The 14,942-nt window shown below is 41.4% G+C and overlaps 1 protein-coding gene across 1 annotated transcript in view; it reads right to left on the reverse strand.

The window, feature by feature from the left end:
* Window positions 1-14,942, reverse strand: part of prdm16 (PR domain containing 16) — a 182,994-nt gene that overhangs the window by 75,057 nt on the left and 92,995 nt on the right. The window contains 1 exon segment of the mRNA XM_018688976.2: window positions 11,603-11,653. Within this exon segment, the coding sequence (XP_018544492.1) occupies window positions 11,603-11,653 (51 nt within the window).

Here is a 14,942-nt window from a genome sequence, read left to right on the forward strand (position 1 = left end):
AGCACTGAGTGTGCTCTTCCTTGTAATCACTTAATTAGGGGTGACGGCCCCGATGCTTGTTTACTCAATTAGCCATCCTCTTTAATTATCTAATTCACAGCAAGTCAACTGTCCTTGTTAGCGAGCTCTGTGAATGTGTCATATGCTGATATAGCTGTGTTTTTTGTTTGTTTAAAAATATACATGCCCTTTCACCTGGGAGAAAATTATTTGATGGGTATTAAATGAGACAGCAAGCCATGTGACAGTCAAAAAACAAATGCAGGGAAGCAAGAGTGATGTAAAATCATCTCCATGTCCTTTTCCTTTTAAGACAACACACACATATGCTTCATCAGACACTAGGCCATGCTCACGCACTGCATATGAGTGCCGAGCCACATGCCTCAGATTACTGTCGCTCCGATTCCCCGAGATTTAGTCATTAATGATAAAATCTGCGTCAAAAAAAGAAAGAAAGTGAAGTCTCATGGTGAGCATGATTGATGGTTGTTTTAAATGGAGGCGTCCAGGGCCAGCTCTATTGTTTCTCCTGACCAGCAGTGCCACCTACTCCACCACCTCCACCCCCGCTCCTTCATGTGGATTAAGGCCTGCCGTTTATTTAACAGTTCATTTGAGCGAAGGGGCGACCAAGGTGAAGCCAGTGGGGGGGCGAGTGGGGGGTTGGCAGGGTGTCTGTGCTGTACCGTGGCGGGACGTCCCTTGCGGGACAGTGCCAGGCTGCGCTGTGGGGAGACGAGACAGGGCCTCCCCAGTGGACTAATGCCCTGTAATGAAGATTAAGACTCAGTCAAAGACCATACTGTTCAGCCGAGATTGGAAGGAAGGAGCAAGGGATGGTAGGAGGGGCAGAGGAAAGGAAGTGAGGATAAAGAATAAAGCTGGGATAGAAGGGACAGAAACCCAGGTTTTCAGAATGTGTTTGAGGATGGATTATCCTAATTATCACCAACAGGTACAGATATAGTGTTTTAGGAACTATATGAACCTAGATTTTAACATTTCCTGGTGGATTCTAAATCAAAATTTCTGAACCAGGGTTAGGGTTAGAACAGATTTTTCTCAATAATACAACTGCATTACAAGTTGTTGGGAGTGATGGCCTCAAACACCATCACTGCAGCCACAAACCTTTATAGGAAAATTCTGTGAAACAAAAACCACTATAAAAAAATAACCATTCTGCATTCAAGCAGCCACAAAGTGCAAAGTAGTAACAACACAAGGGATACAATTTTGGTAAATTCATTTTAACCCTGTTTCAAATGCACATTTCCTGGGATCATAAAAACCATGTGTAACCAGATGTACTGTGAGAACTGAGCCAACAAATGAGTGGACTGACTATTGATAAAAGAAATTGTAGAACACATACTGTAGAAGTTACAGGCTGAAAAAACAACAAAGTAAAACTTCTCCCATCAAGGCTCAATAACATATATTATTACCTTTAAAAGATATTACAGTTAATGTGTTGTGTTCCTACACATTTAACAAAATTCTTGATAAAGGTATCAATATTCACTGCTGTTTTACCTCTGGTTTGGCCTCCAAGAACTCCTGATCAAATACATCTGTCTCTTAGTTCTGCTTTCATCACCAGCTAGTTGCTAACTTAATCTGTCTGCCATCTAGTGCTGAGCAGGTGTACTAATGAGCTGTGAGACTACAGGAAACAGGAAATCTGTGTAAAATCAAAACCATCGGGATAAAAGACCAGAGTTGCAGAATTGGTTGGTAATTCTCACATTGTATAACCCTTTCCTCACTTTATGTCATTCAATTCAAGTGGCATTCAAGTTTTAAATAAAAAATGTATAAGTTGATGCAGCTTTAAATAGTAGTAAATGAGATGTTGAAAGCTTATTTTTATTTTGTAAATGATTTGCTCTTCTTTACAATCTGAATATTTTTAATATTTCCATTTGTTGTTACTCCTCCAGGGGTAAGAAGTAGATGCTGCGTTTGCGATCTTGAGGAGCACTCCTGGATCTAACTGAATGACAAACTGAATGAGCACTTGGCTTTTTGTATTTCTCTCTGGTTTCAACGCCCTGAACTAAAAATCACACACACTAAAACACTAAAGCACTGATGCACACACACACATGCATTTGTGTGTGTATGTGTTTGAGGCTCCTATTCGAAGTATGAAGACAGTTAACCAGAGCAGCCTCAACACACGGCACGCTTCACTTACCACTCTGTGGCTAAAAGCTCCCCTAAGACCTGTTACGCCGAGACACACTCCCACTGTCTCTCGCTATCGCCTCATCCTTCACTTCTATCTCTCTATGGATTTCTTCTCTCCTTTCCTATTCTCTTCCTTTTTTTTTCCCCTGAACAATTTTGAAATGTTTTGTCTTCCTAAAATATTCAACGGGGGCAGAGTGATGCGTGGACACATGGATGGATGGATGGGTAGGTGGGTGGGTGGAGAAAGGGGGATCTTTTTTCACATGACCTTGTGTTAGTGGGGCCAGCCTCTCTCCCCCACTCTCTGTCTCCCTTCCCCAGACGGGCTGTGTCTATGACTGGGCTGGCAGTTCTTGCCTCTCTTGGGCATTCTGGCATTCCTCCCTGTCATGCCCCCCTCTCCGCCTCCGGCTGTCTCCTGCCTTCTGAGGGTTTCCATCTTTGCTGACGCTCACTCTCTTGCTTAAACTCCATCTTTTGTCTATCTATAGACATTGTGTTGTGTCAACACCTTACCACATCTCTTGCAATCTCTGTTTCTTTGGCAGTTTTTTTTGTAAAGCACAAAAGACGTGTTCTGAGATATTCTGAGTTGCCTAAAATGTAAAGATTTTGTGCGAAATGTTCTGAGCTGCTAACAGCTGAAAATGACTTTACAAGGCAGACTTGTACAGTGTGAGAGATGACTTTTCGAACACAAAAGAAATACTCCCCCTTGTAATGCAGTTTTAAATGCAGCCGTTCTCATCGCGCAGATGAACCTTTATCTCCCTTGTCTGACACGTGAAAATATTTTTGACGAGCAGGACCACACAACTTTTGTTCACCCCCTCCCCCTGGCTTCTAGGTCTCTATGGCAACGCCACACGGGTCGTCATGTTATTATCACCAATGCTTGACCAGCCGGCCCTCTGCATTCACTCTGCCTGCCTTAATGGACTCGCTGCTTTCTTGACAGACAAGACAGAGAGTGTGTGAGTGTGTGTGTGTGTGTGTGTGTGTGTATTTTGAAACATATGAGCACAAAATGTCCTTAAAAGCACAAAAAGACGACGATAATCCCCCAAAGTGAGGACATTTTATTGATGAGTGGTGAGGCCAAGAGATGTCAAGTGTCTGCTGTTTTGAAAAGAAATATCTAAGCTAAATGTCCTTTCAAGTGACTATGTTTACAAATTACAAAAAACAAGAGTTCATGGAATATCTATCCACCTCATTTGATATAAAGTGCTTGGGTTTTGGGTAAATGTCAGAACTTCAGCCTTAGGATTAAGTGAGACTGACCAATAGTTATATTTTATTGTTAGGCGACCTTGTTAGGGCAAAACTGGCCCAAAGAAGGGATGCTATTGGGTCATAACTGAGGGTAGAGACAAACGACCTGTATGACCTTTATGGTGGTTCAGGTTGGAGGACCCGTTGGATTAAATTTGGGGACGTGTAAGGACTAAAGGAAAATTTACTTTCTGATGTTTTTTTTGTCAGCTGTCCCTCCACCTGCCACCTCTACAGCCATTTCATTAGTCATTTTTGTAGAATGACCTCAGGGAAATCATCATTATGTGTTTCCTGTGCTTTCTGCAATATCAAGTTACAACAGAGACCAGTGAATTTTACGCACTGTTTGATTGTGATATATTTAGGCTACTGTTTATGGGTCTTTTGCAATGGATTTGATTGCTGAGTGCAATCAAAAAATGCAGAGTGGTGGTTGCTGGCACAGCTTCACCTACTTCCAAGGTGCACGGGGAAGGGAAATAGTCCAAAGGAGGTCAGAACAATAGCAACGCTTGTAGAATATAGAAGAACTTTATTGTTAAACCAAGGATGACTCTAATAAAATAACGGCAGAAGTACTTCCAGGGGGAGTTTTTTAGTAGTAGTAGAGAGTTACAATAAGGAAACAACAGAAATGTCCCCATACAGAGTAGTAAAAACAAATGTGTGTGTGTGAGGAAACTCATATGACAGACCCTGCAACTGTCAGACTATCGCCCTCCTCCTTTTGTTGGGTGACCCCAGAGAATGTGGTGGGAATGGCCACTGGGAGCGAAGATTATGGAGAGACAAAGACTACAAGAGAGGGAATGAGAGAAGGAAAGAAAGAGTGAAAGGCAGAAGAAAAGAAAGAGAGAGAGAGAGAGAGAGAGAGAGAGAGAGAGAGAGAGAGAAAGACAGGGGTCAGGGAGCCAGCTGATGTGAAAGTGCCTCCGATCACCTCGTGCTTCTCCTCCGCCCCCATGCTCTGTCCCTCTCTATCTGTTCTACTCTTTCTTTCTCTCATTCCCACTTGAATTCCTCTCCCAGCGCTTCACTCCGATGTGACGTCAGATTTTGATCTGCGATAACAACAGAGATGCGTCAGTCAAGGCCCACACACACACACATTTGACACACACACATACATACACAAGTTAAAAGTGCCACTGCAAGTTAAAAGTGGCACTCAGACACTCGGAGAGCACATACACACACACACACATACATGAACACTGTGACACACAGCAGTGGCCTTTGAGTGAATGCTCCTCACAAGGCATAATGACAGCATTCTGCAGTAACCAAAGCTAGGACAGTTCCCACAGACAAGACAGACACAGAGAGAGAAAGACCATTTCTTTCTGTTTTCACCTCTCCTCCTACTCTCCACCTCCTCTGCAACAACCCTGACTTTGTCTGAACCATGTGACCTTCCACAGATCAACGCTATTGGCTACCAAAGTCTAGACATATGAATCTGTAACTGATTGCAGACACATTGGAGGACTACTCTACCAAAAATCTGTCTTTTGAATATCAAATTATCTCTGCTTGTAAGCTTGAAAGTTGGCTTGGAAAAATTTGGAGCTTGCTGAAAAATGTTAAAATGTCAACAGAAACTTCTCCAACCATTCCTGCCACAACAAATAATCAAAAATCAATCAAACAATTTTCGGCTAAGGCGAGAAGATAGCATGACAAAGGAAGAGTGTTTTTACAAAGCAACAGTATGTTGTGGGTGAATATAGAGCGTTGAAAATACAGATCAATAGTAGACAAGTGGATTATTTTGACAGATGGTTTGAGTTATATATTATATGAATATTTGGAAGCAGTGACATCCATCCATCCCCTGAAAATGAACAAGCTGCAAACTTTCTGTGGGACTTTTCAAACTTGCATGCACAAGTATTTTTGGGAGTATTCCCTCATCCGTTCATTTACAATTTAACCTTTAACTTTATGCACAGGGCAACATCAGGAGGCAAAAGGCATGCTTGAAAGATTATCCTGCCTTAGAATCCAAACATTCCCCAACATACATGATTTTGACCATGTGAGCTTGGTCTCTGCATATTTGTATGTCTGCCTGCGAGGGACCACTCTCCATCTCTGTGTAATCTACCAGACAAACACTATGTGGAATATCTCTGCTGATGGCCTCCAGTTTCAAATCACTCTCATCATCACTTTTTTTCCCCTCATTGAACCTGACACAGTGCAGGACTTGGTGGTGTATATTTTGAAGGGGGGTGGAGATGAAGGTGGTGACGGTGGCGGTGGTGGATGAGGGGTAGAAGGGGGGCAGGCAATGAAAACATGTCACTCAGGGCCCATTAAAATGTAACCCTGCCCAGCAGAAGAAAGACCCATATCATTATTAAGTCATTAATCTATCTATCTACTGATCTAAAATTATTTTCACTTAAGATTAATCCATGATTATTTATTTAATTCTGTAAAATGTCATAAAATTAATCAAACTGCCCATAGCTTCAACTTAAAAAAAAAATTGTCCAGCCAACACTCAAAACCTCAAAAAACACTGAATTTACCACCGCACGAAGAGACACCCAGCAAATTCCAAAGTTTCAGAAGCTGGAACCAACAAATGTTTGTCATTTTTTGTTTAATAAATGATTGAAATGATTACTGAATTATAAAAATTGTTGTGGAATAATTTCAGAAGATTATTTGACTATTCACTTCAGCATCTATTAATGCATGCTCTTACAACATCAGAATTCAAATGTGACAGAGATGTTTTGGTAAAATCCAACTTTAAGCCTACACTATGCTTTGTGTCTATGGGCGTGTGTGTGTGTGTGTGTGTGTGTGTGTGTGTGTGTGTGTGTGTGTGTGTGTGTTAAGGCCATTTCCTGCTCTTTGGGCTCATCACTAAACAGTCAAGTCAGAGCCCTGGGGAACCCACTGCCAAGCCCTGGGCATTCACACCCCCATACACTCAGATAAACACACACACACACATGCACAGAGCCACCCCTGTAACCAGGGGGTATTTGTGACGTTCAGCATTATGAAAAATGACTTGCCCCCGTGGCGCACCGGGGTGGCAAGTGATTATAATATCCAGATAATCATTTCAAACAAATTATCATAATTATCAATCAATCATGAACCTATTTAAGCAGGGGGAGGGATGGGGGAGTGTGGTGCTGTTGGCAGGGGGTAAACTATGGCCTGAAGCACTGGATCACTTCTGTGACCCATGAGCCTCCCTCTGTCCACATAATAGCCCTCATACATTTAGGGTCATTTAGCTAGCGTATTTAGAGACTCAATTCCCCAGCTTGATATGGGAAAAGAAAGATATTCACACACAAGTGCGTGCACAAACACACCCATAGACTCACAACTGCAGCTGACCCCCATTTAGCTCCCCAGTCTTTCAGCATAGAGTGGGAAAAATCTACTTATAGGTCAGAGTTCATATCAACCCCTGTGTTTTTCCCATTTACAACTAATGCCACATCTAAAACAAACATTTACTGCATACTTTGCAGCATGACGCAGACAGAACAACAAGTGCCAGAGTTTGAATGAAAGAACATCTCAAACACACAAAGCGGGAAATTTACCACTATCTGGAAAGCATCAGTGCTCAAGAGAAATATGTTAGGACAAGCATGCACACCTTCACTGAGACAAATAAGAGAGGAAGAGTGACACATAGTAACAGAGACCTGATCGTCTTAAAGAGATATTCCGCTGTACCTTTTCACAGTAAATCCCCTGTGAAAAGCAGCATGAATTGATTCAATCTCTGTGGTGTTGAGAGGTGCATGAATGGGCATTGGGGGAGAGAGACAGAGAAATTGAGAGAGAAAGAGAGACAGAAAGAGAGAGAGATAGATAGTAGCCTTCGGGGGGGAGATGATCGTCTTGGGAAAAAAGCAATCAGTGCTCATTGATTTTCTCTGCTGGTTGAATGGAGGGTGTCTATCTGGAAGTCATTATCTGCCATCTGATCTGCTGGAGTGTTTACACACGTTGGGATGGACAGCAGCCCTCTTCTGAAGATGAGGATTAACACATACACATACACACACACACACACACACACACACACACTGACTCGCACACAGAAATACACCCGGACACACAGAGCATAGGCTGTCCTCTTACCCCCTGCTCCCTATCTGGCTACCACTTTTAAATCCAAGGAATCCAAAAAGAAACACAAGTCCTCCCATACCCTATTAACTTACACACACACACACACACACACACACACACACACACACACACACACACACACACACACATACACACACACAGACTTAAGTGTATGAGCAGTGTGTGAATGAGAATATATGTAAGCGGGGCCTAGACAGCTAAACAGACAGATAGCCCTGTTTTGTATGGCCAGACCAAACCAAACAATCCCTGATCCTATCACCAATAGCCTCTGATAGCAATCTATAGCTCCAACAACACCATCCTGTCTGTGTAGAGAGAGAGAGAGAGAGAGAAAGAGAGAAAGAGAGAGAGAGAGATGAAATGAGTGGAGGAAGATGGATGAAGTAAGCAGAGGAGGGATTCAGATAACAGATCCTTTTATTTTCTGTCTGTGGGTGGGGTGTAAAGATGCATGTGTATTTATGTGAGTATGTGTGTAAGCCAATATGGCTTGATCCATGTCTGAGCAAGGGCAGGATATGAAGCTGAGGATTTAAACCTTACACACACACACACAAACACACACACATGCTCGTACAGCTGAAAGCTCTGGGCAGCTTTCAGTAAGTGGGCTGGAGAAGCTACAATAACATCTTTGCCTCTGTTTTATCCCTCGACTTAACCTTGACTCCTTCACTTGCCTTTACGCTCCTTTAAGACTGTCTCAGTGACTTGCAATAAACTAGTGTTTTTGTAGTTTTGAGAGAATATTGTTATTTTAATTAAATTTAACTAAAAAAAAAACTTATATTGTACATTACTGGAAATGTTTTTTTTAAATCAATTTTATCATAAAATCTATCCATCTATTATCACCATTATCCATAAGGGTCGCGGGGGCTGGAGCATCTCCCAGCTAACACTGAGTGAGAGGCGAGGTACACGCTGGACAGATTGCCAGTCCATCACAGGGCCAACACATATATAAACAAACAACTATTCACACTCATATTCATTCATTTCAAGTTAGAGTCACCAATTAACCTAATTGGGAGAAAGGCAGAGTACCCAGAGAGAACCCACACAGGCACAGATCAATTTGTCAACCTATCTGCTGCGAATACACACAACGCAACCAAATACACAAACACGCTGCAAATACAGAAATGATGCAAAAACACGCTCCCAAGAGGATGATTGCAATTTCAATAGTTGGTGGTCCAGGTCCTCGCTTCCTGTCAGAGATGCTCTTCCAGCACCTCACAGGAAGAACAAGCACTGACAATGAAGCCATGGTCAAAGATGTATCTGATGACACCATGAGAGCCTCCCTGCTTGAGGCAGGTTGACTTATTAACAAAACTTATTTGGTTCCACTATCACAGTATAACAGGCAGCTCACTTGTTGCATGTTATACAACTTTAACCAGACACATAAGTAGATCATGACAACATTTTTGGGTTAACTATTCCTTTAACAGTATTTTTACCCAACACTGTAATAACCCCAGGGTCCTATTTGCAACCATTAACATTATTATTCACAGAAAGAAAGACACCCCACAGCTTGTTTTTTCTGTTGCCTTTGTTTTCTGGTTTGTGTGTTTTTGGTTTTGCATCATTCCTGTATTTGCAGCATGTTTGTCCACTTGGCTGTGTTGTGTGTATTTGCAGTGCATGTACTGTTGAATTTATGATGCTTTCTCAGTCTGCTTCTGTTTTGTCTTTTTGCATGTGTTTTCTCAAGTTGCAGTGCATTTGCCATTGTTGTCCACAATATTTCTCTCTATATATATACATGTATAAACACAAGAACAGTTCTGTTTTACTGCAAACACACACACCTTTCAGCAGTGAACTAGTTTATTCACAAGCTACAACTCAATTAACATTCTGCCTTAATCAAGCATAGCGACGGTAATGACACAGTAGAGGCAGGAGAAGTCAATGTTTACGTGCATATGTGCATTTGTGTGTGTGTGTGTGTGTGTGTGTGTGTGTGTGTGTGTGTGTGCCCATGGCCTGTGTTTGTGTGTGTGACTGCACGATGTGGATGAATGAGTCATGTCATAAGGAAAAGGCTCATGCATAATTTCATTCATATTCATAACAGGCATGTGGTCTGCCACCGCCCGATGAGGGCCCACCGCAACTCACACTCTGCATAATGAGATGTGGCCGGTGTGTGTGTGTGTGTGTGTTGATTTTACATACTATAGGTAAGTGTGCTTTATATCTGTGTTCTGTGTAAGCCTGAGTGTGTGTATTACAAGCTTACACTTCTACACATCTACAGCACTGTATATGTGTATGTCTGTCCATGTACTTGTGAGAATATAAAAGTTTGTGCATGCAAAGTGGAGTGCATGGGCCACTCTCATGTGGAAGGTGGTTAGGTAGTTTATAAAACCGTCTAGGTTTTTCCACATTGTACGAACATGTGGCGAACAGGGAACAGCCCAAACCACCTGCGGTCAACTCTTAAAATAAGCTCATTGACTAATGTAGGATTTCAAATCAACCAAGCAGTCGGTGATTTGCATGCCTGGCTGTTTATAGAGGGTACAGCAACAAGACCCTTGACCTGAAATGCAAATGAGGACATTTACGTGATTTTGTTTTTCCAAGGACCAAATTGGTCATAATTGTAAATTACGCCAAAAGAGATTTTAAGTGAAATATGTCTTGTCAAGGTTGCTCAAAAGGTGATGTAAACATATTCTCTCACACACTGCTTTTATTAAAGGGAGCTGGATTTTGTGTGGAAAAGTAGTGCACCATTAGTTCTGCTCCTGATGTTTTGACCATCCTGTCATGTAAGATAAGACAAAAGGCACATATAAACTTGGGAGGCAAAGTCCAAATCTCAGTTCTAATTTCTTTGATAACTAAATTCATAGCACATGAAAACAAGTTAGTGATGTCCACATCACACCGCTCAGATGACATGATGAATACTTTTAGACCCATTTTGTCAACCAACATTTATAAAAGTCCACTATATTGTATTTAAAATATGGGTGATATACTCCAAACATGGATCGCGCCTATAAAGCTTAAAACTGATTAAAAAATACATAATTTACAGCTGTCCCATTTTCAGCCATTGATTTCATTTCAACTACCAGCCCATTCACATGAGCTGGAGCTATGCCTGTATGGCTTCAGTAACTCTCAAAGAGAGTGTCCCTTCTGCAGGAGCCATTCTTTTTTCATGGACAATTAGATGGACATGAACTCTCTCGCTGTCCTGTTTTGACCCTGCGACACTGGCCGTAAAAACAAACTGCCCAGCCTCCTCAGTAAATTTATCACCTCATAAAGTGGTCAGTGACTGGTCAATGGCACGTATCGGTCACAGTGTGTGTGTGTGTGTGTGTGTGTGTGAGTGTCAGTGTTTTGGTCTGAGTGAGGAGAGGAGTTTCCCAGATTACAGGACAGTGTATTAGTATTAGTCTTCTTTGGAAGGCAAGGCTTATGAGTTAGTGAAACACTTATTCATTCAAGCTTTAAATCTGTGACCTTTATCATGTGTATTCTCTGCTAAAGCTTTTCTAGAAAGCCTAGCCGATTTAATGCCAAGAAAATATTCTATCATTAACATAGTTATTACAAAATGTGCAGATGTTTTAACACCTATGAGCCAAAATCTCATCTCATCATGTGAGCCTCAGACATTTTTATGTATTTGGTTACCAAAATTCTCTCAAACAAATCTGCAACAGGGGGGTGCCTGTGTAAAGATATGTACAGTATGTGCTCTAACAGATCCAGAAGATGTGAGAGGAAACATTATTCGTTTTACAAATTCAGACACACGAATAAAGCCAGAGTAGAAGTCCCAGTTTTTGTGCTTGCTACAAACTTCCACTTTATTACTTCCTCCATGCAAGGACTTGGATACCTTTGATGTGCTTGTAAACCCCAGGGGGATATTGTCACACAGGACAGAGGGACAGAGACAGGATTTGCAAAGTGGGATAAGCAGGTGTAATTGTCCTACCTTTTTGACGCAGCTGTCAGGGGAGGCTTCCTCATGGTCATTCATCATCTGCTGAGCAAAAAAAAAAAAAACAAAAAGATATACATCTGTAAAGTGTTCCATGGCACCAAAATCCACAAAGTTGTTCAAAAATAATTTTTAATAATATATATAATAATAACAATATTTTATTTGATGGAGAAGAAAATTTGTTTATTAAATCTTTGTAAGAGAATATTGATTCCTGTGCTTCACGGGGTCTTGGCCATGGCTTGTGACCGTCGCTGCTTGATGACATGAGCGCAGGGTGTTCACAGTTCATCACACAGACCCTCTGGGCTACAAATGTAACCAGGGGGATATAATAATGGACTGAGAGGTCACAAAAACACACACAGAAGCAAACATAACACTATACACACACCCGCTCTGATGAATGAAAGCCCCACAGATTTGACATTAATTCTCCGCTTCAGCATTGCAGGAAATTTCGCTGAGACTGTTTCTGTGTGTGTCTGTGAGTGTCTGTATAATTAAGCCTTCGAGCAATATTTACTGGGGGCAGATGGGTGGTAGAATGCTCCCAGTGTCTGCCAGAGGAAATGAAGGAAGTGGGGGAATGATGAAGAGATGGGGCTGCTCTACTGCAACATATAATGGCAAGCCAGAGTCTCTCTCTCCGTCCGTCTGTCTCTTTCTCTCCCTCTCTGAAGCCCATTGATGGCAACTGAGGATCAAAGAAGAGATGCAGACTGTTTTCAGAGCAGTTTTAGGTAGGGTGGGGGACCGGTGTGGTACTTTAGTGAGATTAAGTGAAATTAGGCCTATAAAACTTCCTCAAGCACAGACACACGGCGTATCTGAACCTCCCTTTTCCTGCTCCCTATCCTCCCCATCTGCCCTTTAACAGTAGGTGTGTTGTTTGGGTGTTGTGACAAGACTGGCCTTTATATTGGAGCTGGCATATTAAAGTTTGTATTTCCTAAACCAATGTGGCCCACCGTGATTGGGAAAGAGACATTTATCTGCTGTGGAATCTGACATGGAAACTGTGGAGCTATTCTTTGAATTCTGGCATACAGCAACTTCTTTTATGCACCTTTCTATACAAGGCTTCAATTCACAGGAAGTGATAGTGAATTGTGTGTATGAACTTGTGGATGTGTGCACGCACGTTTAATTCCACATATGCAATGTACGGACTCTGACTCTGACACAAAATCTCAATGCAACTAGACTCAGATGACTTGGGAGTGAAAAACTTATACCACAAATGACATCATTTTCTCTGCCAAGCAGTTACCAAAATAGTTGTACAATTAAAGTGCCCGCAGCACATATCTTTGGAGTTTTTAGAACATAAGCATCAGTTGTTTAGTCCATTATTTCTGGACCTCTCTGATACAGTGGAGATTTGAGATGTGGGCTTAAAAGACTTGTATTTGAGTACCCTTGCTCTAGATAAAGCTGTAAATAAGTTTGTCCATAACACTATTTACTCAGTAAAACAAAAACAGTTATCTGAGAACACAGTAGGACATAGGGGTTGACCCTCATTTTTTTTCTCTCTCTACTCACACTGAACTAGTGAACCAGATGGGCCACATGTGCACTGATGTACTGTATACCATGGTTTCCTACATTAAGCTGTCAAGGGATCTGTTTCTCAGCCTCACCAAATGGGAGCAATTACACCACAGACACTTAACAACTGTGTTCTCAGCCTACTTACACATCATCTAAACCTTTACAGAAGCATCCTCTTCCTGAAATCAGTTTCACACAACAACACAATAGTAAACATGTCATCTCCTCCAAGAGACACAGTCTCCCATACGGCCAATCAAATTTGTCACATTGTTTTGATTTGTAAATGCAGCAACGTGTGCAAACTGCAACTGTGAAACAAACATGATGAACAAACAAAGCCAAGTCTGGTCTTAAGCTTTTTTCAAATTTTTATGACACTATACAATACTCATACAGTATCATAAAAATATAGTAAATATAAAGTATAGTACATCACAATGTGTCATCATGATACTAAATTCATGCTGTTTTATGTTTAGGACAGGTGCACAGAGATGACTCCTGAGAGCAGAGAAAACAAAAAGTTGTTAATGAAGTCAATACAAGTGATTGAGAACAGGAGCAGGATTCTTTACATTATTCAAAATTGCTGTTTAGTTGCTGCATAGAGTTCAATTTATCAAAAGATATAAACTCTGGCCTTATCTCCAGCATGCTGTGAGACTGTATGTGTATGTATTGTATTCCTGAGACTGGAAGAAAATGGTGCAAAAGTAGCCACAGATGCTGATACGCTGGTTTGAACGAACACGAGAATCAGATTACAAAATGGCTATTTTGCCATAAACAAACAAACTTTCTGATTTATTTCTCTCTGTTTTTTATTCACTTATTTACTCTGTGGAATACCCAGTATAACTCTTCAGTGCAACAACTGTTTTGGGTAAAGTAGAAGGGATTTTGGTATGACTATTTAGTAGAAGATAAATTAGGTTAATGTGTCTGCTCTGTAAGTAAAAATGTGCTTGTGAACTTCAAACATGGCGATAGAGTAGATAATGAAATAGAGTGAGAAAGAGAGAGAGAGAGAGAAAGGGAGGGAGGGAGGGAGAGAACGCACTTCCCCTTTCTTGTAATGCACAAGACCAGCTGCAACAGTTTACAAAACCAACAGCTTGGCTGGGTTGTCTAAAATGCTACCAGGCGTTCAACAACTATAGGACAATTTCTGGACTTTCCCTCTGCTCTCTTCAGCTACATGCCAAGTGTAAATATGTGTGTGTATCAAATTGTGCAAGAGTAACCTAAAACTGTAGAAGACATGCAAGCAGACATGAGTGGTTTTACTGATTCCTTAATGTCTTTCAGCTTCAGGTGGGGGGTCGGGACTGTGTGGGTTTTCTATCGTCCAAACCTCAGTTTTGGGTCTAGAAACACTGAACTGACTGTCAGGAAAATGTTAATTGTAAAGCTTCTTGGCTTTGAATTCTATGCAATCCAAATTGTTTGTCTGTTGAAAAGTGATCCAATGAGTTTTTTTCTTTCTTCTTTTGTTAAAAGTAGAATTTAAGATTGGTATTTAACAGGGTTTCCAGCAGTAAAATGCAAGGGCTTATGCACTGATGACAATAACTATAACACAAAGGCAGGTGCAGACACTCTTTCAACACTGGCATACTGTATGCACACACACACACACACACACACACACACACACACACACACACGCACACACACACGCACACATATACACTGACACACATACCAGACAAACACACACAGAAACACACATAGAATAGCATAGCCTTGCAGTAGGACCCCGCCAAGCAAA

The sequence above is a fragment of the Lates calcarifer genome, linkage group LG6 (assembly GCF_001640805.2).
Source record: "Lates calcarifer isolate ASB-BC8 linkage group LG6, TLL_Latcal_v3, whole genome shotgun sequence".
Taxonomy (NCBI): Eukaryota; Metazoa; Chordata; class Actinopteri; family Centropomidae; genus Lates; species Lates calcarifer.